This window comes from Periophthalmus magnuspinnatus, chromosome 12 (assembly GCF_009829125.3).
Source record: "Periophthalmus magnuspinnatus isolate fPerMag1 chromosome 12, fPerMag1.2.pri, whole genome shotgun sequence".
Lineage (NCBI taxonomy): Eukaryota > Metazoa > Chordata > Actinopteri > Gobiiformes > Gobiidae > Periophthalmus > Periophthalmus magnuspinnatus.
The window spans coordinates 8439108-8465783 of record NC_047137.1 but is presented as its reverse complement, the minus strand read 5'-3'; the positions used below and the strand labels follow the sequence as shown (position 1 = coordinate 8465783).

The following is a 26676-nucleotide window of genomic DNA, read 5'->3' as shown; positions in this document are numbered from 1 at the left end:
AAAGTAAATTAAAAGTTATGACTGTCTTAAAATGTCAGTTTATCATTAGACACACAGTTAAACAGCCATTTTTTCATGTCTATGCAAATCCATATGCAATATTTGTAACTTGAATAAGCAATAAATATAGAAACGGTTAATTAACAAGATTAAAAAGTAGTTGCATTTATTTTACATTAAATTTGGTTACATTTAGTGGCATTTATCTTTCAGTTAGTTACATCTGGCCCTTTGAGAACAACCGTTTTGTTGATGTGGCCCTTGAGTTGAGAAATGAGTTTGACACCCCTGCTTTAGAACATTCCAGGTAAAGCAATAACATCTCCATAGAGACAAGCATTTTGGACATTGATTCTGCAGAAGTCATTCCACTGTGTGATATGTTCCATTTTCAAATTTCTGGGACTGTACCTGTTTTTTCATGTATTACATTAAAATCTGTTTCCCTCCTGTACAGATATATTGTAGAGCAGCCCTTAAGGTAAAACATGAAACTGCTGTATAATGTTTGCATGTAATTAGAGAACCAGCAAGTTCAGCTAGTGCACTGTTAACATGGTAGTTGTTGTTAGTATGGCCAAACTCCCCTTTATCTTTATTTATACAGAGGAACTCAATGACCTCTGTTGTGAAAATTCTCTTAAATTCATCATCGTAATTAATCAGGATGCTAGAAATACATTAGGAAAGGAGAATTTTTAGACTCAGACATTAGATAAGGTTTATTATTATTATTTATTTATTTTATTTTTTGCATTATCTTTGTATAGTATAGGAAAAGCATGTCGATATTCTCCTCCAGTAGAGTCAGGCGGTACATTGTGATGAATACTATAGCTGGCTGCCTATAGATCCGCATGCATTTGCTGTAACTGTCAGGTCACATTCATTTAGAGCTGGACACACCTCCGGTCAGCCTGACCCATTTCAGCTCTCAGGACCGAGGGAGGTGAGAGAGGGTGTCAGTGCGGAGGTGACACAGGAAAGAGACAAAGACAGGAACATCAGAGTACACCAGACAATATCACGAATATCACAAGGCACGATGGGAAATAATTCGTAGTATGGATTTTCTCTTTGTGCTCCAACTGGCTACTCATCTTAACATATAAGGCCAAGGTTAATTATAGACTTAATTTAGTTTTTTTGTGTCTTTATTGTGTAATTTGTGTAGTAAAAGTATGAATAATGTAGTAAGATGATAAAAAAATAGTAGCAGGAAAACCACAAATACTGAATACAAACAGCCACATTTTATAGTAAAGCTTAGTTAGAATTAGATAATAAGTCAATCTTCACACTTTGTATTGTTTTATATTTTTGTCTGTTGAAAAAAAAAAAAACTAAAAAAAAAAAAAAAAAAAACTTGCTGATGCTGATGTTGGTTGATGGTAGAAGCTGTGATCAGGTTAAAAAGCTTAGAGGAGTTTTAATAAAATACTGTTGTTGGTCAAATTACATTTATGATGATATAATTTAAAATTAATTTATTTTTGTTGTTGATTGATTGTTTCTATTTTATTATTGTGTCTTGCATACAAAAATGGCCAGCGCTTTAATGGGTTTATAAGACACCATTGACAAAATACAATAAAATACAATAGGCCAGTTGCTGGACGTGTGTTACAAACACCAATAGGCTCATCTAAACAAACTCATTTGCCGCTTCTCCCAGACTTTACAGAGAAATGATGCTAACTTATAAACATTAGAATAAATCAACCATTTCATCTGGTTGTCGTCATTGGGTGAACACTTCGTCAAATAAATTATTCCTAAATTCATCATAAAATGGACAATACAACAAAAAATGAGCTTCACTTTCCACTTTTCTCAACTCACATAAGTCTTTCTTCTTCAGGGGCTTGAGCAAACCTCCCAGTTTCTAAGGCCAGGGGAAGGATTGTAATTTAGATTCACTCATATGTAATTGGCAATTGAATGCTTGGGTCTTTTTTATCAAGAGGTCCACAGCCAATCCTCTGTCGCTAAAAGCATGTGGTTTTTTTTCAGATTCCTTGCACAAGTCCTCACATTAGTAGAGATACAGACATTATTCCGGAAGTTGTCGTGAGCCCTGGCATCAACATTGGGAGGCTGCCGATCTTGACAGCAAATAAGTTCTACATGGACTACTAAGCCGTTTAAAAACCTCTGAGAAAATTGGCGCAACTTTTTACCCAAATCAACTTATAGATACATAATATTTTTGTTGCGACACCGTTCTCAAATTCTCAATTCTTGGCTTGTCCCCTGCCACCGATCCATAGTGCCAGTATTTTTCTTTAATTTCTTTTAAATTTCACATTGCACATATTCATTAAATAAAAAAATACACATAGTTTAGTTAGATTTTTCTCATGTTGGGTGCACACATGTTAGTTAATATCTGTCCAAATTTACTTACACTTGTTTCTTTTGAGTTGCCAGATAATTTGCGTAAAGTTGTTTTATTAATCACTGTTATTATTTTCTACATAGTTATAATTACTTTCCTGATTGTTACTTTGCCTAAATTAGTAGTTTTATTTTATCTTTTAGTGTAGTACTGCCCTCTTGTGTTCATTTTGTATTTAAACACACTCATTTTTGTGTGATTGGATTAGTGTTGGTTTCTTTTCTGGTTAATTTGATGCCAGTTGGGCCCGGCTTCTGTTGATATTATTTGCATTAATTTGAGCCTTTATTAAGTTTTATTTATTCAAATTTATTACACTTATTTTTACAACTTAAATCTATTTTAGCAGCTGTGTTTTATGATGGATTTCCGTCATCATCGTCTTTAGTGCAGCTAGTTTTTTGCTGAGGTTCAATAGAAAAAAGTGTTAGATGCACAATTCACACATTTATTCCTGATCGTTGGTATAAGAGTCCATTACACATATTCATCATAATCCCACGCATGCACAGAGAACACCTGCAAGGTCCTGGTCAGCTGCCATGGGGATACACTACCACCTACACATTGCAAAGGTCTAACATTATGCTGAGTCTACTTATGAGCTTCATATTTAATATTATTTGCACCTCGGAGACAAAACCGGAGTAGTTTTATTTGTGAATCTATATTTTTGTGCACATGTGTTTTAAAGTCTGTACATTTTCAGTAAATTTGCTTTGAATTCTGCTTCATAATAGCCATGGTGCAGATCACTGTTTGAATGCTTCACTTATAAACACTGTCAGCAGGCGATAGCAGCAACTCAGTAAAAAATTCTGTCTAAAACATACGCTACAGCACATGTGTCAAACTCAAGGCCCGGGGGCCAAATGTGGCCCGCCATGTCATTTTATGTGGCCCGCGAGAAGGTAAATTAAGGCTTGACTGTCGTTTTAAGTCTATACTGCTTTAATGTGTGCATTGACAATAAACTAATGAGATTTTCCCAAGTGACACTGAGAAATTGTTCAGGAAGAGGAAAATTGTCGGTGTGGAAGGCAGTTTCAAGAAAGGTGCTAAAGGTGAATACAAGTTTGTGCTTTAAGGAGAAAATCTGTATGTTTTTTGTCTTATGAGGCGGGGTCGGCACAATCTACATTGACATTTTGACACCAAACACGGAGCAAGCAGTGCTGAAGGTGTGCGCTCACCAGATACACACTTGTCAAAAATGTCAGTTATTATTATTATCAGGAAATACACAGACATATAATATTTGCAACTTGAATAACTAATTAATACAGAAACAGTTATTTAACAAGTTTAAAAGTTCAATTTCAATTCAATTTTTCAATTCATTTATTTTTGTAACGCCCAAAATCACAACAACAGTTGTCTCGAAGGGCGTTCATGTTTTGGTTGATGGGGGAAACCAGAGTACCCAGAGGAAACCCATCCAGACACGGGGACAAACATGAAAAACTCCACACAGAAAGGCCTGGCGACCCGGGGATCCAACCAAACCCTCTTGCTGTGAGGCATGAGTGTTGCCACTCAGCCACCGTGCTGCCTACACACAAAAACAAAATAACAGGAAAAATCAGACAAAACAAGAAAAACCGGCCAGGCGAGGAGGAGGAAGACCAGACGAGGAGGAGGAGAGCCAGGCGAGGAGGAGGGCCAGGCGGGGAGGAGGAGAGGGTCCAGCTGTCATCGGGGCATCTGAAAGAGATACACTCCACATGGGGAGTGGGACAGGGGACAACATAAAACCGAAGTAGTTAAGTAGTTACATTTATTTTACATGACATTTCTTTACATTTAGTGACATTTATCCTGCCCACCCTTTTGTGGGCCAATAACATAGTAACTCATTGCCAAAACACTAACACTAACACTTTATTACCTAATTGTCTGTGTATTATGGGTCTGTAATGCATGTGCCGTATTTTTTGGACTATAAGTTGCACTGGAGTATAAGTCGTATCAGCCAAAAATGCATAATAATGAAGAAAAAAACAGATATTTTGCATTTTTTATTGCATCTGAGTATAAGTTGCACCACTGGCCAAACTATGCTATGTGCTATAAAAAATAGCAAATGAAGTCACCTGTGCATTTGAGTGTGTCTTTGAGTCCAACCAAACCTCCAAACTCTTTTCTCTTAGTGCCATATGAACCATCTCACAATTTGAGGACTTCAAGGACCGGCCTCCTGCTGGGGCCCAGAGTCAGGACTAAACATGGTGAATCAGTGTTTCAGTTTTATGCAGCTAAAGCCTGGAACAGTCTTCCTGAAGATGTGAGACAGGCCTCTACTTTGACAATGTTTAAATCCAGGCTCAAAACAGTTCTGTTTAGCTGTGCATATGACTGAAAGGTTGTTTGCTTGTTAATATTTTTATTACGCAATATTTTCAAAGCATTACATTATTGGCTGCAATTTTTACATTATGACATTGTTTTTTTTTCCCTTGTTCAGCCAACATTGTAATACCCATCCAATAATAAAAGTAGTACTTTTTTGGCAAAGTGTTATTTTGTTATTGGCTCACCCAAGTTATTACATTATCGGCCTGTTATCACATTATGGGCTTATTACATTTAAACTTGACCAAAATTATATGACGTATTTGGATGTAATTACATTATTTGCTGTTATCACATTATCGGTCGCTACATACCCATTAGGGCTATATGCTTTTAGTCTTCAGTAAACTTTTTGGCTGATGCCATCTTAGTTCAACAAAATGATTGGGATTATAAGGTTTGATATGGATCACAACAGAAATGTGAAAGCATGAAGTGAGTTAGCTTTAGATTTGGTTGTGGATTGTCAGCCTAATCTGTCTTTTTTAAAGTGATAAATGCAATGTTTACTAGTAGTATTGTGTAAAAACTGTAAGTTTAATTACATGATCTTCTGTGATCTTTTCAGTGCAGCTTGGGTGAAATGAGAGCTTTTGTCAGCACCATGAATTGCCCCCATTCAGTCGATTACTGAATGGGGGCGTTTTTAGATGACCAAGAATTTCTTTGGTCGACTACATAAACATTATTTTATTTTATTTTATTTTGGCAACTCAGTTTTTTTGTTTCTCTTTTCCCATTATTAACAGAAAATCATATCAATAGACATAATCCCCAAAAGGAGAAGGCAGAAAACAAACAAACAAAAAAACATACATGCAAACGTTTTCGCTTTTTTTTTTTTTTTTAAATGATTAAAATGATTTCAAATTAAAATAAATAAATAAATGAAATAAGTAAATCAATATCTAAATCTAAATTGAAAAAAACAAAACAAAAAAAAAACATAGTGGCTTATTTCATACATTTCAACCATCAAAAACATGTAATCAGTACAGATAGATAGATAGATAGATAGATAGATAGATAGATAGATAGATACTAAAGAGTTGGATTAAGAACTCTTCATATTATTATCTTATTTGGGCACCATATTTTTTCTGATAATTCATGGCTGGGTCAACAGCGTATAGATACCACATTATCAATCCATAACTCACTTTTTATGATTTCCAAAACATACACAGCCATTGTTCACTTCACCAGTGGTTTGTTTACAATGTATAGTTTTTTGTGGTTTTTTTGTGTTTTTTTTTTTTTTTTTTTCCTGTAGAGTGGGTTTGTAAAAGCTGCAGTGGTCGTAGTGATTGGAGAGATGAAGATGCCATGATGATAATGGGAGCTATTTCAGGCACGGTTACAGCACATTGTGTAACAGGCACATGTAAAGAGATGTGACGATGAAACTTGGATGCAATACACAGTAAACGAAGGGCAGGCAGGCTGGTTAGATGGAGATATAAAAGACAAATTCAAAACCCAATATCATTGCAGGGACTTTTTTGGTTTGTGACAGTAGCTCAGTTGGTAGAGTATTTGTCTATTGATCCGAAAGTTCACCCACCTGGCGTATGAATGTGTGTGAATGGGTGAGTAATTCCTTTATGTACCTTGAAAGTGCCTTGAATGTGGAGGCGCTATATAAAAATGTGACCAAATGTGACCAAACTTCTTTCTTTTTTTTTTTAATGAATAAGAATAAAAATGTGTAACAAGAGCAGAGATCCAAAACAACTAGTTGCCCTCCACATTATGGCGCTTATTAACTGGGCTCATTATAATGGTACACGGTTTACATCACATAGCTATTTTTCAGCAAAACAAACTTCAATCCTTCAAGGCCTTCAGTTATTGTGAGGTGAGAGTGCTACTGTCAGCCGCTGTTCCGCAGATAAATGAAAATCTGCTGTTTGCTTCAGTAAAATGCTACTATGAGGGGGCGGGGCCACTCAGTTCTGCACTTTTGAGCAGGAAGTCAGAGTACAAGTTTATATTATGAGCTGTTGTGATTTAAAAATATATGTATGTTATAGTAAAACCCAATAAAAAGTGTTTTGTTATACTGGTGAAAATATCAGTAGTAGCAATGCAACCACGATATTGCTCTATTTAAGAAAGCTGGAACAGTATTTTTTGTAGTCAGTATTTATCATGTGTACATTTTCTTTGCACTACTGAGTAATTTTTTGGTAATTTTTTGGCTATACGATAATATTTAAGCTGTAAAATTTTCAGTTAATAATTTCTATGACTCATTACAGATGTAAACTAACTACTTAAGTGTTTCATTCTGTTGTTTATTTATTGCAGGTCATGATTTTTTTTTAACAATAGTTTATATTTGGAATAGTTTTTGTGGTTTAAATCTGGTCTTTTTGTGTCAGACATAAAATAGTTGCAATATTATCGTTTATGTCTATATTTACTTAAAGTGCAAGGTATCGCACTTTAAAATTTGCTATCATGTCAGGTCTACACACAACACTACTTTTGACTGAACTAAGTTAGCATGATGATAGTGTGATTAATATGCATATTTAATGAGAGAAAAAAAGTAAAAAAAATAAATATATATAATAACATACTTTGCTGTTACTGATGCAAACTGAGCAAGCATCAAAGTATAGAATAATGAATACGGTGCACTCTAAATAATTGACTCTGGTCCTATTCAAAATGCATTGTCTGTGTTTGCATTTATTGTGCTGCTTAAATTGCACTCTTCTGGCCCGGGATGATAACGAATCCTCTGTACATGCATGTAAACATGAAACCTTTTCAACCTCTTGTCTGGTTAATTGTATCCTCATTACATCCTGTTTGTGCTGTAAAAAACCCAATTCCTGGACCATATAATTTTTTTCTATTCATTCTCCACCATATGTACTTTTGTAATTGGGTTAGGTTAGAGCAGTAGCGTGCAGTGACTTTTATGGGTAGGCAAGCAGACTTTGGATGGACATCAATATTTAGTCGATGACAGTTATTAACATCACTTTTTTATACAAACAACACTGCAAATGAGCATATTTTACTGGAATTTCCCCACTGCGGGGCTAATAAAGGCATATCTTATCTTATCTTATTTGTATTAACGTATACTATTGTTCACTATCTCAGCTACCTTGTTATCCACGTACTTATTATTATACATATAGAAACCATATGAGTGACATGTGACATCTCTTCACATACATTCATACTAACAACGACAGAGCACTGGTCAGACAGGTGCACGCAGGCTATAATAAGTCCTCATGTCCCCAAAAAAAAACACATCTTCAACACAATCCTGCGTTAGAACAGTGCGCTCACACTCAACTCACAGATGCGAGTCAAAACCACGTCTCTCCTGAACAAACCTCCTGTATTTCCCTGAAGCAGAGCAAGTCCAGAACAGCCACATGTTCCTCCACACATGTGTAACAATCCCGTTATTCCACTGATGCTGTAGCTTCATAAAAAAGACTGTCTGCTCCATCTGCTTCCTCCATTTTGTACAAACTCGCCCTGGAACTAGCTCATGTTTGATTAAATGACTGCCCATATTACTAACTAACATCTAATCACTAGAAATGTGCAGTTAAAAGCAACCTATTTTTGTTATTTGTCACGTGTTGAAATCTGGCGCTATTGTTGTCTCCTGCTGCACATGTGCACTTATGGGTTTATGCAGCGCTGTTTGAGCCGGCTGCTGTCCTCAGTTTGCATGCGCAAGCCTCTAAAAACAACCGGCTGGCTCTCCGGTTGTAAAAGTGCATGTTGCGAGTGTGCTTTGCATAGAAGTATAATGGCCCAGCATGGCCTCCGTAGCACAGGACAGCAACACAAGTTAATGAGACGTTTAGGATCCGCAGTTGCCGAAATGTGCTCAGTGACCAGTAGTAGTAGTAGTAAAGGACACTGTGACGACAACCAAATGAGGAGAAAACTGGATTATTTTGATACATTTCATAACTATTTAACTATACTTTTGACACTGGATAATGTTAGATTTTATTGAACAAGCACCGTTTGCCTTGATTCCCTCTGACCGCACGCCACTGGGTTAGAGCCTTCAGCAGCCAGTTAAATAGTTTAAAAATACTGCTTCTGTGAATAATTTTACACATTTCAAATCACTCAGATGAAAATGGCCTCACATAGTATGTCCTTCAACCTCTGTTAATGCTTCACAATTTCTTATTTGTAATATTTTGCAGTTTAGTTTTTTTCAGTGCTCATTTTGCTTCCAAATGGGGTTTAAAAGACGGCAGTCCTTAAATGTTCGACAGTTTGTTACACGGTGAGACTAGCTTTCCATGTCCCAACGTTCTCATTATTCACCAAATTCTTGAACCCAATAATGAAAGAACAACATGGTCAAAAATAAACATTTACTGAAAATGAGTTTGAAAAAAATACCACGTCTTGGAACAAAATGCCAAAAAAGTAGTACACAAACACATCCTGGATTACCACCTAATGACATCATAAGGTGGAATTTAGTAGATGAGCTCTGGAAAGGGTGACGAGTAAAATTGCAGGATTACTCAAACGTGCAGGAAATCAAACAAAATACAGCTGCCGGTATGTTTTTAAGAAAGAAGCATATAAAAGCTGAACTAAAAAAAAAAATTATCATTTCAAATTGTTCCAAAAGGCAGCGCTGCAGAAATGGTTACATAACTCTCTAGCTGCTTCCAACATCTGCTCGTGTTGCAGGTAATTCATTGTATCGCTTTAGCAAACTTTTTAAATGTGTTCTTGATTTACTTAAGTGGGCTGCCAAAACCACAACATGATGAGTCACCTGCACAGCTGAGCGGGTTAAGTAAACAATAGCTCAGATTAGGGCGCAGAGGGGGGCTAGCGCAGATAAATAAATGCAGGAGCAGTGAGTCAGCCAGGCCCTGCAGTTAACTGAACCTTAGAGAGCAGACAAATCCGACGACTCCAAAGGCACCGACGCTCTGCAGGCGCGTCTCAATATAGAACTCCTCCTCAGCTCGCTTCTTTGACTTGTCACTCACTAAAAACAAACATGTGGAGCTAGTATGTTTGCGAGCTGCATGCAAGTGGATCATGGTGTGATTTTGTAAACTTTTCAATTAGACCCCCCGGTACGCAAAATGAGGACGCTAGGCAGGTTGGGGATTGTTTAAGAACTTTGTCCGAAGTTTAATCCTAACAATAAACTTCGAATATTCATCGTGAAATTGAGTTTTTGTCCCTACTGCTTTCTGCGAGAGCCATTACATATTAATGCGTAGAACTCAAGCTACACGTTATGGTTATTCTAGCACTAGATGACCAAAAATCACTCCCAAACAACAAGAAAAACCTCCAAAAACTTACAAACAATGAGACAAAACTGTATAATCAGAGAAGCGCCTTGAGAGATATTGTAAAGGCAGTTCTTATGGGTCAAAGTGAGACCAATACATGCTTTCTACGTCTAATAAAAAAGGTTTGTGCATAGTTTGCATGCTAGTTTTTGTTGGCATTACCATGACAGTAAAACTCCACTCTGGTCTTTCAAATGCACTTAACTCGAGAGCAGAGGTAGAACTCACGAACTCCACACAGACAAGACTTTGCGTAATCCAATCTTGAACCTTAAGCCAAGAGCGCCATCTACCCAACCACTGTGCCACCCATGTAATTGTAATGCACCCACTTCACCCTTGAAAAAGAGATTTCGATCTCAGCGGGGTTTCTTCACCGGGTTAGATAATGGTTTCTATATAAATAAATAAAGTCTACCTTCTAAGTAGTATTTTCAACCTGCTTTTTCTGTTCTTAAGTTCCATTTTCGCTCTCCATTATTTTTTTACCCTTCGCCTCTATTCTCTTGTCCATTACACCGTTTTCTTCCATTTTAGCCTCCACCAGACCTCTTTCATTTGGTAGATGGCGCACGGCTTGATCAATTTCACGCTCGCCTGTTGAGTTTCCCTGTTGTTGGAAGTGACTTTGTGGATAGTGTGCCTAATCAACCTTCCACCACCATCCGGCCTCGTTTCAGGGGAAGCCCGTTGACTTCCATACCCCGTCCCGGCATCGCTCCACTGGGCTCGACGCGCTCCACCGGACCCTTCCGTGTTGTGGAGGATCTGTTTGTTTTCGTTGGCTGATGGGAGAGGTTAATAGAAACGCACGAGGCAGGATGTTTGCTTCCTCCCTAGCTGTCATGTCCTCTTCCTCTTTATGTGAGTCTTTCTCTCTTGACTGTTTTACTTCTTGCTCAAATTGACGAGTAAACAATGCATTTTTGATTGGGAGTGTAGGAATCAGAAGGGGGTTTTGGTGTACGGTTTCTTGCCTGGATTAATAAGACAAGGCTTTTTGAAACAAGTGAATGCGATGTGTGTCTGTGTGTGTCTGTGTGTCTGTGTGTGTGTGTGTGTAGTTGCAGCAATGTACTGAAAGCAAACTTAATTATGTTCAAGGTTATTTTGATGACAAAGTGAAAATAAAAAGCTATAAAGTTAATGAAGTCCTCTAAAATTCGATCAAAACGTTCAAAAACAAACCTTGGTCAAATTTAAATGGCATTTTTGTACCATCTCACCCATTTATACAACAGACACAGAGATTCTGAAAAGCAAAGCTGATGGTGTCGTGGTCTATCAAACAGTATGCACCGGTGGAAGTAAATGCCTTTTTGAGTAGATTTAAGTGAGTCTCAGAAGCTGAAAATTCTCCGATAAAAAACAGCTAGTGGTGGGTCCTTGTCTGAAAATTGGAGAGGGTGTACAAAACCAGTCAAAGGTTGGACACATTCTATCGCTTTACATTTTATATACGCACAGAAGACAAAGCTTGATATATGGAATTATGTAACACAAAAAAAAGACTCAACAATCCTCAAAGTAGCCACCCTTTCCTTTGTGGACAGAGTAGCAAACCCTTGGCCTTTTAATAATCCTTTCGATGAATTCACATGAAATGGTTTTCACATCAGACATGTCAGGGTCAAGAAATGCCAAAAGAGATCAGAGCAAAGACTGGCTATTTAAAAAAAAAGTAAAAAAAAAAAAAAAAAGTTTTGAGTTATATTTTATATTTTTGTTGAGTAAGTTCCATATGTGTCATTCATAGTTTTGATGCCTTCAGTGAGAATCTACTATGTGAGTAATAATGGAAATAAAGAAGAAACATCGATGAAAAATGTGTCCAAACCTTTGGCTGGAAGTGTATAGAGCATTTAATCGTTGGTTTGACATTGGGTGCCCTTCCTGACACAACATTGTATCTAGACTTTACTGTGTATACACCTCAGTGAGTACAGTTAAAACATCTACACAATTTCATTTTTTTTTGACAAGGCATGTAGTTTTTGTCTCAATTTACTCCCAGTGTTGTTGTAGTGAATGTGAATGAATTCCATGAGCTATGATTTACTAATTATTTTTAATGAGCAATGTACCACCATGGACTCACACGACCTCAGTCTGCCGTGCTTCTACATTTCATAGCCACTAACCACTCCTTTGAAGAGTGAAGTGAAGTTAACACTAGTGAAGTACAAATTCTCATGAAAGCGAAGAGGTGGTTGGAGAAAGGGGTCAAAGAGGCTATTTATATCAGGAAAGCCAATCCATCTCTGAACAGTGTAAGGTAAAACACCCTTTTACAACTCCATCCTCAGATCAACACAAAGAAAACAATAGGTCTAATTAGCATGTGCTAATAGAAGCAGCTAAGTGAATTAATTAGGAAAATTATGCAAAATTTAACTTGCGTGACAGTTCACACCTTAGGGTAATTCAACATAACCTGGCTCACGTCAGATTGATATGTGTAGCACTCTGAACTGAGTTCCACACATTATCAATCTAGGATGACTCTCACTGAAAGCGATCGGAAAATGCGGAGCACCATGACGATTATTTAAGTCTGATTTACTTTTCTCTCAATTGGAAGTAACAAAAGTTAAGATTTTTTGTCAGACATCTTCCCTGTCCACAAATGCACAAAGTGCTTACACTCACACATGTTTTTCACAAACAAAAGTATATATTTACACTAAAATAGGCTGAAGTACATCTATCGCCATTACCATGTTTGTTTTGGTTTACCTTGGTGCTTGGCTTTTGGCTTCTGCATAAACCTGAATGCTGCTCTTTGATTGGCCCGCCCACCCACTTAACCTTACAGTGGGGGTCTCTCATGATGGATTCTTGTGAGTTTGTGAAGTCACAAATATTGCGAGAATCCATCTTGCTGTACAAGGTTAAATTCAACACACTCATAACAGACACTCCCTATTGTAAACAACTAGGGCAGTGGTTCTTAACCTTGTTGGAGGTACTGAACCCCACCAGTTTCATATGCACATTCACCGAACCCTTCTTTATTGAAAAATAAAATATTATTTTTTTCTAATTCAAGACATATGTATGTTTTACTGGTGCACAAAATGAACCGTGCATTAACATCACTGTGTTCAAAGAATAAAACCAATACAATGTATAAACTCACAACAAATTACATACATACCTTTTTTTTACAAAGACATGACCTTTTTAATACCACCACACTGAAATCATTTAAATTTTTAACCTTATGTATTCCAATAATGAACTTATTGTATTTATGCTATTTATTATTTTTAACATTTTAACACACACCCATCACCTAATTTCCATCAGTCTGTTCCTTTTCTTCATTTTTATGTCATTTTGTTTTGATGCCGTTCGAACGGCCCATTTATTTGGGCGGGTACTTCGATAAGCACATCAAAGGCTGCATTTGTTGAATTGGGACATGGCCAGCGTCTGGGAACGCTCGCAGTCCATGAATCATATGAGTCGGGTGCATGTCTTGACCTCCGCCGAACCCCTGAGACTAACTCACCGAACCCCTAGGGTTTGATCGAACCCAGGTTAAGAACCACTGAACTAGGGTGTATTAGTTTCCGTGTAGATAACGTCTCCCTTCAGAGATATATTTAAGCCAGTTCCTTACCTGCACGGGAATAACAATGCTACATGGATGAATGGCAAAACATATTCAGTCTAAAAACTTGTCCAGGTGATAGAATTCTACCTTCTTTTGCTAAGCCTGAGTTGTGTTGGGCAGTGGAGTACACGATGAGGAGGCTGCATCTCTCTAATATTTTGATGAATACATCCTGATAGTTTCCACTCACAGCCCTAATTGGCGAAGCATGTTTTCAATGTTTTATGGCTGTGTGAGAAGCACTTTGCAAGGTTGACTTCCAAATGTTTTCCAGCCTGACTCTCAGATTAATCACTTTAGCATAAATTAAGAATAAATGGCTAACATACGACACTCTCCAACTTGCTTCATTAGCAGGGTTTTGGCATATTCAAACCCATCCAGCCCTAGCTAATTGTAGTTCTTATTATTTGAATTATTTCTAATCCTTTTCCTCCAACACCTAAGATGACATGATTTTAGCACTTGAACGCAGCCCGCTCCTTCATTATGTATTTGTGAAAGAAAAGGCCTGAACATTTACGCAAATCACATCTTGCAATTAAAAGTTAAATAGTGGAAGTTTGTATAAGAAGTCAGATGAGTTTTTAACAGGGCATAACACATGGGCATATTTCTGTTTTTGAAGTCATTTAACAAGAGCATGGTGGATAATTCATATTTATTTGGATAAAAATAAATTGCATTAGTAATTTGAATGTCCATCCTGACCTAGACATATGCTGGTATTGCGTGGCTAGATGTTACCTTTCAAATGATTCACTGGTCGTGTCTCAGTTTTGACTCATAGAAAAAGAGAACATGTCTCAAAACCTCATGCAAAACCCAACTTACTCTGTCCCGGTGCATGTCAACAAATAGAGATACAAAATAGTTTAAGATCAACGTAGTTACAAGCTCGATATTTCTTTCAAATGTAAGAAAAATAAGTTGTTTGTGAGATAATGGCAGGTTCTGGGTTCAACTCCCAAGCTGCCTGGTCTTTTCTGTGTGGAGTTTGCATGTTTCTCCCTGTGTGTGGGTGGTGTTGTAGAATTTCTAATAGTAAAAACCTTAAAAATATAGCTACAAATCAACAGAAAAGTTGTCTTGAATCAAAAAGCCTGGTTTATTGAATCCATTGTGCACGATCGTCAAAGAGCTGTTGTCCCTAATAGTGTCGTCTCGCCCTCAGCTGACAAATGAAAATACATACAGGATATTTATACCATCAAAACAATCGTACCCGTTTAATCCAGTCAAAGAGGCTCGAGGCTGCTCGACGCGCAAACAAGAGATACACCCATGCATAACAACAGATGGTACTATGAAGGTTAGCTCAAAAAGATCCATAACAATACAGATTTAAAGTAAAGAAAGTCATCACAGTGGGTTTCCTCTGGACACTCCTGTTTCCCCCATCAACCCAAAACACGCACGAAAAACAAAATTCTTAACGTAGTCCTAACCAAGACTAGCTCAAGATGTGGAGAAGATGCTGCGCCCACTGGTTTTGACAGGTTTTCTCAGTGGCAGTAAAGGATGGGTCAAATTCAAATGTGCTACAGGGACAATAAAGTGAACCTTAGCTAACTTTACTTAGATCACGTATTTTTATTTTTGCATTGAATGTTCGCGTACAGTTGCATTAGACACGATGGAGGGAGGAGTGAGAGTAGCTTGAAGTTGCGCTTGAGTAAGACATGTTTGACTAGTTTTTTAAAGCAAAAGTTTTATGTTAACAACATCTCTTAAAACTTACCTTAACCTGTAATCCCTTTTAATACGTTAGAAGACTATATAAAGCTATGTTTGTTGGTTCAAGCTAATTAAGTAAACAAATAATTAATTTAGAAACAAAGAAACCAATGTCTTATTATAGATTTTTTTAATGTTTTTTTTTTTTTTTGGTCTAAAAAGTTCATTTAAAAAAAAAAAAAAAAAAATCCCCATTGCATTAAATTGAATTATTTATTTAAAATTCCAATATTTATAGTTGACATGTTTTACTTTCATCTTTCTGTTTGTTTTTGCCTTTCTCTTCAGGGCCGCTGTACCTCTTTTTTTTTTTTTTTTTTTTTTCACATGACTGCAAAAACAAAGACAGCTTGTTTAGCACTACGCCCTGCAGTATTACTTCTGTAATTGGAGTAAACTTGAAAAGGCCTGTTAATAGACGAGAAAATCTTGATCAAAGCTTTCGTGCCAAACACCTTGATTAATTAATTTTATTTTGCGAACGTGAGCAGCTGCTAATTAAATTGCAAATAACATAAAAAGTATGAATTCCCTGAGCACACACACACACACATAACACACACGGATAAACTAAAAATACAAGATACATTCCAACCACTTATCCAAAAATGTTCAGCAATGACTTTTTTTTTCATTCATTTTCATTAATTAGACTGGCACGGGGAATGGTGGTTTTCAGATTTTAAAATGTGATGAAGTCATGCTCTCAGATCAAGGGCAAGGGGCAGTTTTTCCTTTTGATTACATAAAAAAAAACAAAAAAAAACAAAAACAGACAAATGTTAAACTAAAATTTTCATGTCTTGGTTGTAGAATGCATTATGTTACAACAGAACTCATTTAACCTCTCAATCACTATTAATGGTGCCGTACCGTTTAAAAAAATGTGAAAAACTGAACTAAAAATTCCGCACTTATTGCCTTATGCATTCCGAGCATCCTAATTATTCACCAAGATGATTTTATAAACTCCTTTCACAGCTCTGAGAAACCGCTAACAATAACCAGCATGCTAACGCACACTTACTGCACAATAAAATGCTTTCTAATTAGATACAGATAGCGTCTCAAGAGCTGTTTTTTGAAGACACATTTTTACTCAAATACAAAGGGAAAAAAAATCAGGTACAGGATTATTATTTTCCTATAGCATATTGCATTTTTATTTGAAACCCAGCAGTAGCCCTTAATGGAGTTTAACAAGGCCAAGGGCAATAGGAGCCAGCACGGAGTACCTTTGAAGAGTGGATAAAGGCAGAGCGTGACAGAAGTGGGCTGATGTAGGAGCACAGAGCCTCAGACGGAGAGGGGGCAGCTGGTCAGACAGAGCGGACATGACAGTCCTGTGCCCTCGATTCAACCCAAAGATACGGTGGTACTGCTTTGAGTCACAGCCAAAACTGCACGTTTGATAAAAGGTTCTGGAGTGACAGTGGCTTAAAGGTTGGTGGTGCGATCCCAGCATAGACCAAAGGCGTGGTGTTGTTGTGTTCTAGGGCAAGACGCTTCAACCGCTTTGCATAAGTGAGCGATAGGGCTGTTGGCTAGATAGGCTAGATAGGTTCATGTCTGTTTGCTTTAATGTTCTACTCGACACATTTTGAGTCACTATATCTTATTGGGAAATGTGTTGAACTTCCACTTGATTGAGGTATGCTATGCATAAAAAATCCATTAGAGGGCACTCTGTTTTTTGACAGTAGGACTTTTCACTCATCGTGACTCCAGCAAGTGAAAAACAGAAAAATCCCATGTGACATGTGGGCAACTTCTGGCTGCATTTTTAAAGGTAAATTGTTTTTTTCAACATATTACATCATCTAACACGTTACTTAACAGAATTATGTCACATGATGCAACAGGGTCAAATAATTTTTTAAAAACAAACAGTTGAGATGTCACTCTATGGTAAAACTTGGCATGGGGTGACATCTCAACCATATGGTAGCAGTTTGATGAATTTTTGCTAAATTCATAAAATTTTACTATTTTCGATGGAATAAAAACACTTCTGTTCATGCATTGTTGTCAATATGTTACAATTACAGTGTTATTATACTGAAATTATTTAATATGTGCTAATATTTAGCTATAACGGTGCATGATCTTTTTTACCTTCCATTTCTTTGTTTTAGAAACAAAAGATGGATGCTAAATCATTTTATGGTTCAAGGCTACGGTCTTTTCTGGCCCTTGTACCAGAAGATCCTCAAGATTCTGAGGTTGATCTGAGTGATCATGATGACATAATAGGGGATCCTGATTATCTGCCCAGGTGATCGGAGACCTTTCCACTGAATTTATGGATGAAGAGGAGATGCCCTCTATAAGCACATCTGCTAAGAAGAAGAAGAAAAAAGGGAAAAAGTAATGGAAGAGCTGGATGAGGCCCCTGTGTCACCCCCATGCACAAAGAAGAAAAAAATGGCTGAAAAGAAAGAAAAAGAATCCAGGAGAATCTGGGAGCATGTAAATATTGACGAATTCCAGGTTCCTGATTCAAGTTTTGCACCCCCGGATTCTGTCAAGACATTTCAATATTTCAAGATGCTCTTCACTGATGAGATGATTCTACATATCGCTCATCAAACCAACCTGTACTCTGCCCATGAGCTGGGGGATCCAATCAAAACTAACCCTTGTGAGATTGAGGATTTCCTGGCTATGCTACTTTTTATGGGAGTTTTCAACTTCCCGGCAATGGAAGATTACTGGCACCCTGCATCACGTTTTAACTTGATTGCTGATATCATGCCGAAAAGGAGATTCACACTGTTACAGTGTTACATTCACTTCAACGATAATCAGCAGTGTGATGGCATACCTGACAGATTTTACAAAATCTGGCCCCTTTTTGAGATGCTTCGTAAGCAATGTCTCCTTATCCCGTCCACTTACAAGCACAGTGTGGATGAAGTCATGGTGTCTTATAAAGGCACAAGGGCTGGCACTCTCCGCCAATATTTTGCCAATAAACCTGACAAGTGGGGCTTCAAAGTGTTCTGCCGTGCCCGTTCTTCTGGCATCATCCATGGCCTACTGCTCTATCAAGGGCCGTCCACATTCTTCAATGTTGATCTAAGTGAGGAAGAGCAGGAGTTACCTCTAGGGAGCAAAGTGATGACAACATTATGCAAACCATATCACAGTCACGGATTTCAGTTGTCTTCTGTGACAACTACTTCACTAGTTTCGACCTGGTCCTGAGCCTGCATGCAAATCTGAGCATTAAATGTATCGGCACAGTCCGCTCAAACCGCATCGGGGGAGCTCACCTGATAGAAGATGAAGAGCTGATGAAGAGAGGATGTGGGGCTCTTCATTACAAGTCCACTGAAGGTGTACTTGCAGTCAAATGGTACGATAACAAATGTGTCACTCTCCTCAGCAATGCCTCTGGGATCAAGCCTCTTACAAGTGTCCAACGGTGGAGCAAAGATGCAAAAGTGAATATTGCTGTCCAATGCCCATCACTTATTGCTGCCTATAATCAGGATATGAGTGGCATTCATCTTTCCGACATGCTGGTTCATCTGTACAAGACCCCAGCTAAATCACAACGCTGGTACTTCCCCCTGTTTGGATACGCCCTTGATCTGTGCATTTCCAATTCTTGGTTTGTCTACAAGAGAGACTGTGACCTACTGAAGGAAAAACCAATGCCTCTCAAAATGTTTCGTCTGGCTGTGGCCCACAGTTTGAAACAAGTCAACAAGCCAGCACCTAGAGTTGGTCGGCCATCATCTGCTAGTCCACCACAAATGTCCTGTGAGAAGAAGCGCCTTCCCCCAAGACCCCCACAACCAGACATACGCTACGACAACTATGGACATTGGCCACTTCACACTGACAACCTGGGACGGTGCAGCCTCTGCCCAAAGGGTGTGTCCTGTGCTTCATCGGAGAGAGGGATTGCTTTGTAGCGTATCATCAAAAATAATGTGCCGAGGGTTACCAATGGTTACCATTACTTTGAGAGATTTGTATAGTTTTTGTATTTGTTCAATGCAAGAAAAAAAGTTCCTGGAAGATTTTACACAGCACAACTGAGAAGTTGGATAGGTCCTCAGGTGTCCTTTTTATTATTTTAAGAGAGGGAAATACATAGATGCCACATATGTTTTTGAAATACAATTGTCAAATAAGTGTTGGAATTTTGTGCAGAAAATGGGAGTGAAGTTCTTTTGTTGGAATAAAATTTACTTGACATGAATTGTTTTCTGGTATTTTTACATTTTCTACTTTCTTTTTTGTATTTATAGTTATTAAATAATAATTTAATTGATAATATACATTTATAGATATGTAATAGATACTTTTACCATCAAGCAACATCTCGGCCATTTGGTAGAGGCATATATTTTAAAAACTTTATGTATTTTTTTAAATTTATTTTTGTCATTAGTGACCCAATAACTTAAAAAGCACAAAAAAAATGAATAAAAAATAAAAATTTCAATGTTTTTTTCTTGGAGTGAACATTAAAGGGTTAATAGTATTGTTCCTGGGTATAGGATTAGGATTTTGTGCGCAAAAGACTTCCTGTTTTTGTCCATTTTACAGCAACATTTATTGTGTTTTTTAAGAGGATAACACATCCATGTCTGTGTAATCCCTCAGTTGTTCAGGTCTGATCCACCTCAAAAGACGAAGTTTAAATCTGTCAACTGGACCTATTCAAACATAAACGACCCTGCTATTGTTCTCTTTGTTTATTTTGGGTTGTTTAATCTGAAACTGGAGACAATAGCTGTTTACAGTTTCAGTGTAGTTAGCCCCTCCCTTCAGATAGATATAAGACAGTGTCCAGCAGTAATCTGACCAGAACTGAAGAAGTGACTTGGATGAGCAGCGAAACGTCTTCACTCCTACAACGATTTGTCCAGCTGACAGATTTAAACTTCGATAACACATTCTTTAACTTGAGTTTGGGGACCCTTATCTGAAAATCCACCCAAACACAAGCAAACTCCACATAAAAGAAAACCTGAACATTCTTGCGGTGAGGTGAGAGTGCTAATCATTCAGCTAACATTCCGCCAACAAGGCCGCATTCAAATTTTGCCAGGATAGTTACGTCACAGGTAGAAACCCGGCGGAGTTGATAAATCATTGCCAGTCTCGTTTAGAGCTGTTCTGTTGTCAAACTGTGATCAATACATTAGATGGCATGCCTATACAAAATCTGCATAGACTTTTCAGATCTTAGTTGTTTCTCCTCACCATTTACTCGCCTGAAGTTATATTTAGAGTGATTCGTGCATCTTTAATCGCTTATTTTCAAGACGCTATATCGCCTGTTTTCATCTCCACCAGCATACGGCCACTGCTCTATACTCACATCGTTCTCCCGTTTTATTTTCTTAATCAATGATGTGCAGGAGTCACGTAGTCATTTTCTTTAGTGTGTTTCTCAAGTCTTTTTTTACACGGACTTGTTTGTTCTGGATGAATATTGCAATTTAAAATGTGCAAATTATGACACTTGTGGATCATTATGTTATAGAGTATAGAATATGTCTTCTTTCAACATGAACGGCATGAAAATATACTTAAGCTCAGGTTTACAGGGCAATAACCTTAATAATGCATAAAAAAATGTCCGACAGTGGTGTAAATGGCCTGTAAATAAATCAGTTTTGCTTAGTTCCGTGTGACGCTGCCACCCAAACCCCAAAGTAATCTCATTTATGTTAGTCAATAATGTACAGTTAATAAAAGCTGCTTGTCTGTAAAACAAGTATCGTACTATAAATAGTGTATTAGCTGACAGATTTCAACCAAAAAAGACTGACAGAACTAGAACAATATGAATTCAGATCACACAGCCACTGCCTTATCCTACGCTCTGGTCAAAGCTCCACAGCTGAATAAAGCGTAGGCACACTGCAGGTTGAATGATTGACACAAGACACTAGTTATATTAATATTTGATATGGGGGGGTCTGCCAGCTCTGGAGGCTTTGTCAATTAGTGTTTTGGCTATTACTTAATTAAAACAGTCCTATGATTATTGCCCTCTCAATAATCGTCACATTCTATAATCTGAAAACCTCATTTTTGTGATGACTATAGTTTGTTTAAGTATTTAGTATATTTCTTGCATCAGTGTTTCCTCGTATAGTTTCTCAGTATAAGATAAAGCATGTTTTATGAAGCTTAACAGAGCAGGTGGAATAGACTGAATAAAAGAATGAAAAAACAAAAAAACATACAAGACATATGGGATGCAACACTTTTGTAGTAAACATCTAGACAATGGAGTTTTGTTTCACATGCAGAAGTTTGAAACAATGGTTAAGTGTAATTAAGTTCATTAGACGTTTCTAGCTGAATGTATCAGTAATAAATAACGATACAAACAAGTTATATTTAGTATTAAGTTTATTTCATTCCCGTTAAAACATGCTTTTGGTCACCTCGGGATACGTATTTTGCATTTTCCAAATTCCAAAAATAGGACAATAAATGAAGCCTTTAGGCCATGTGCTTGTTGTGAACACTATTTGACTGCAGAAGTAATGATTTATGGGATTAAAAACTTCGCAGGAGAAGTCCAGATTTTTGTGACACAACAATCATGGCAAAATTGAAGTATTTTTGAGTGCTCTGAGAAGCGTGGATGTAGCAAAATACAACTCTAGGTATGTTTTTGATGAAGGGACAACAGTATAACATGGTAAGTTGTAACTTCTGTATAACATGTGTCCTTAAACATCACACAAGTGGAATTTTAAGTCAATCATAGAAGTTATTTGGCTCAACAAGCACTTTCTCATTAGACTTTCCAGATCTAAAAATTGAAATAAAAGCTTAATATTCACATACTGTAAATATTTCATGGCTGTGTTAATAGTATTGTTTTATTTAATTAAAAGCAACAATGTACAAACCTACAATTACTACCAAACTGTCAAAACAAAATAATGATAATAATAACCGTGATCAAAACATAGCCAAAGTAATATAGAAAATTGTGACTATAATCTAAAATAAAATACATAAAAAATACCGTTTTTTCAGAACCTTTTTGTTATTGTGATATACAGTATTGCTGTATGAATCACTGTGAGCTGCTGCCTCCTCCTTGCTGCTTAAAATGCTCCACAGCTCAGACATCTTCAGCCTGCTGAAAGACAAGCACTGCTAATTATAATTACAATATGCATTTAGACACAGAGGTACACAATGGGCTACTGAACTGTTCCATAATGTATTTTTTCACCTATATAACTTGAAGCAAATTAAAGAAACAAAATCTAGTTTGAGGAAGTTGGAGTTGTTAAAAAAGACATAATATGCAAAATCAACTCATATGATCTTATATTTCTTCATCATTAGCTTACTCAAGGTTGTATTTTCATGCATGTTTGTGTAACCCTGCATTGTCCAGTCTCAAAGTCATACACATATAGGGTTAAAAAATGTTCAGTCATCTTCTTCTTCTTGTTCTCCTTGTTCTTCTTCTTTGTCTTGTTCAACAAAACATCCTGACAAATTCAAAAAGATTTCTCACTGTATTTTTGCAGAGCGATATCAGTCTGGTCACCGTGCCCTCTGTTGCGCCTCAAGCCAAGATCAAACACCACCATGCAATCAGATTTGTTTATTTCGGTGATGTAAATTTCTCTCACCTCAGATTAATAGACTTAAGTGCACCGTGCCGCCGATGTTGTCATTATTAAACAATCCTAGGTGAAAAGAGGATTTACAACAATGCAGATATTTTTTTTTTTTTACTTTTTCTTTAATAAAACACATACCAGCCACGTATTACAAAGAATACTTCAACCTTGAATTACTATCTTCTCATATTCCCTCATAACTACACATTGTAACAACTAGCAACTCATCCATCCAGCTCTCACCATGTTGTCTTCAAACAACACATTTGTCCACATTGAAGTCATATCTTTCAACTATGTTCAAACATCAGAGGGCTTTGTGATCCCAGGGACGAGCCATTGTTCCAGAGGCGCACACCAACTCCCACTCCACACCCTGATGTAACCAAGGTGCAATATACAGTCACTTGTGATATACTCTTAAATGAATGGCATCAAAAGCCAAGTGTTTATAGGGATTACTGTATGCGCTATATCTGATCTTTTGAAGGAACTAGAGAAGATCCCCAAAGGTCTGGAGCTGTCAGAAGAAAGAGTTGCTTGTTAAGATAGTTTTCAGGGATCAGTCATGTTCGTACATAAAATATACATGGATCTTTAAGATACAATGTGTAACATACATAAAGTGGCATGTCACCTGCATGATTCCATGGAAATCGACAGTTCAAACCAAACTTCAGAACATACTCCATGGATAAATTTTATGTCACACCGTGTAAGATTATAGCTGACGGAACAACATTTCCATGGAAACAAGTAGGAGCAGGCTCTCCTCCACACCAAATAAGAGTCAGGTTTGTGGAGATGCAAGTCTGCTCACAATAAACGAAGCCCTTAGGCCGTGTGACTAAAAAGCATGACTATAATCTGAATATAATCTATAATTTTCAGATTATAGTCTATAGTAGTAGTAGTAGTAGTAATAATAAGCATCCAAAAAAAAAGAAAAGTTACATACTGTGTTACATACTTAATATATACATACTTAATAATATTTGTTAAACCCAGGGATACAGGCAAATAAACACAATTAGTCCACTGTCATGTGTTATCAATCAATTCTAATTTACAAGGTGTGATGATTTTCCATGCATGGTTGTATAGCTTTAACACTTATTTGTTGTTTATCTTCTTCGATTTGGTGTAGTCCTCGAGTAAACTTGTTTTTCATTCGTGCCAAAATAGTAATATGGCGTAGCAAAATCCTATGTATCACCAATTAAGAAAATAAAATTGGAGAACAAGTTAGTACAGTACTGAAAATGGGGGATGATTGGAATACAAGAAGTATAAAGATTACTCAAAGATGACTCTAAATACAACTTCGAGAGGCAAGGGGAAGAAGAAGGGGAAACAATTATAACATGGTTAAAAGCTCTGTGATTGTCTTCTGCGATACGGCTACGCTGCAAAATTGCTTCCTTTGAGCATTCCTCTCAAAGTCTCCCCTAGCATTTCTTTGGCATTTTTTCCAGTTCATTTTGTGCCCTTTTCCAAATCACTAAACCACAGTGACAGTCCTTCCTGTAGGCAAACTGCAGGGTGACTTTTGAAGTAGTATAAAATGTAAAAAATCAAAACACTACTTTTCGGTTTAAAGGTCCTGTATTGCGCAAAAGTTAGTCTTGTGAGCATTAAGTCATGTTATAATGTTATTACCTCAAACAAAAAACATACCTTGATTTGTGTTTTGTTTAATTCACACGTATTTGAGTAAGTGCATTATTAGTCCGATGCTCAAAATGCTCTTTTCCACCTTGTGATGTCATGAAGTGGTAATTAACAGCTACAGTTTACCTTGTGTTTAGCAGAGATGGGCAATTCCAGAGCAGAAATTATCCAAATGATTCTAGTGAAGGCGTATGCAGTTTAAAAACACAGTGGAGCGCTTCCTGTAGTGCCACATGCCACCACACGGTAGAACAGAGCATGTTTCTGACAAAAGAACTGCAGGGTTTGCGTGTTAAACATGTGTGAATGAAACAAAACACAACTCCGGGTATTACATTACAACATTATAACATAGATCAGAAAATAGCGTAATGCGGGCCTTTTAATTAGTAGCGGATTATCGCCAGGGGTGTGCTCCAAAGCCGTATGAAAGTCCGTGTCGGATTTTCTATGCGAGGAAAATGCAAGGAAATAGAGGAGAGGTGGGCAGAAGGACAGCAGGGGACGGAATCCATTTGTTGCCAGAGAACAGAGCAGGGTATCTGGGCAGAGAATCAATAGGATAAGAGGTTATTAGCTTAGAAATGTCACTTGAAACATCGATCATCATCTCCGTCCGCATAAGGGACATGTAGACACAGGGTCAAAGTGGCTTATCAGTCAGCCCTGATGGGAGCGAATACAGTGGGGAGGCGAGCGGAGAGTGGTCGGAAATAAACCCAGGGATACAGGCAAATAAACACAATTAGTCCACTGTCATGTGTTATCAATCAATTCTAATTTACAAGGTGTGATGTGGCAAACATTGAGCCACTGGGGTGTTCAAGGTATATTGGAACTGTGGGTCCTTTTATGCACAATATTACAATGTATGACCTATAGTCACCTCTTTGGAGCGACGGGGGCTCAGAGCTTGCAGCGTTTGCCCATTAAAACACAAGTGCACACTGTTGTTGGGTCCTTGGGCTAGACACTTCACCCACCTTGCCTGTATGTATGAATGTGGTGTGTGTGTGAGAGCATTGGCGCAGATTGGCAGTCACAAAGCTGTAAGTAAACCTCTGGATAACTGGCTGCAGTAGAAGGTTTTGACATAGTGCCAAGGGAGCAGTCCGGAGTATTAACTTTATTTCTACAACAAATTACTGACTACATACTTCAAAATCCAAGTTTTTGCAAGTCAGTGTTTTGGGATTTCTTCAGTATTTTCCGGAGTATAAGTCGCACTTATTTTCATAGTCTGACCGGGGGTGCGACAGATTCTCACTTATAAGTCACATGTGAGTATATAATTTCACATCTTCGTTATTGTCACGCTAACAACCGCGCGAGAGAACTCAAGGATTGTGCACCAGTATCTACTACTCCTGTACTCTAGAAAGTTTAGAATTTCAGCATTACAGTCATTTAAAAGATATCTGAGAAAGACTGAAGTTTTGTTCATGCCCCCTAAAAGAAAATCATATTCAGCTGAGTCTGATGACAGCTACGGAGAAGAGGAAGCGGAAAGCGGAACTTCCTCCGGAGTTGGTGGAGTTGTTCAGAAGCAACACCGAGGATGAAGAATTGAATGGATTTAGTGATTTGGAGTGAGATCTAGAGTTAACTTGTCAGCTTGTTTTTTATGCTTTAGTTATCTGATTAACTGTTAATATCTTACGTTAACAAACCAGACACGTATTCACTTTGTTGTCTCTGCTTCATGTAGCTGAATAAATATAAATGTGTTATGTTAGCGTGCTGTCCTGCTATTCAGCCTGTTGTTCTCTATTTTATTGTTGTTATTATTATTATAACTTGCCTTTAAAGATAAAATGTCTGTTCTTGGCCTTGTAATTTGTAAAATAAATTTCCCCAAAAAATATGACTTATAGTCCAGTGCGACTTATGTATGTTTTATGTATGCATTTTTTGGCTGGTGCGACTTATACTCCAGAGCGACTTATA

The 26676-nt window shown here is 37.4% G+C and overlaps 1 protein-coding gene across 1 annotated transcript; it reads left to right on the top strand.

Annotated features, from left to right (window-relative positions):
- The first annotated feature begins 17803 nt into the window (after positions 1-17803).
- LOC117379220 (piggyBac transposable element-derived protein 2-like) lies at positions 17804-19356 on the top strand. The gene is made up of 2 exons (XM_033975899.1): positions 17804-18515; positions 18596-19356. Exons 1-2 carry the CDS (start codon positions 17804-17806, stop codon positions 19354-19356), a joined length of 1473 nt encoding a protein of 490 aa, XP_033831790.1.
- Positions 19357-26676: the final 7320 nt, after the last annotated feature.

Excerpts from the sequence above, each read along its gene's own strand:
- LOC117379220 (XM_033975899.1), top strand. The coding sequence starts at position 17,804 with ATGGAAGAGCTGGATGAGGCCCCTGTGTCACCCCCATGCACAAAGAAG. Across the intron at positions 18,516-18,595 it reads ATTCTTCAATGTTGATCTAA|TTGTCTTCTGTGACAACTAC; the intron begins GTGAGGAAGAGC and ends CACGGATTTCAG.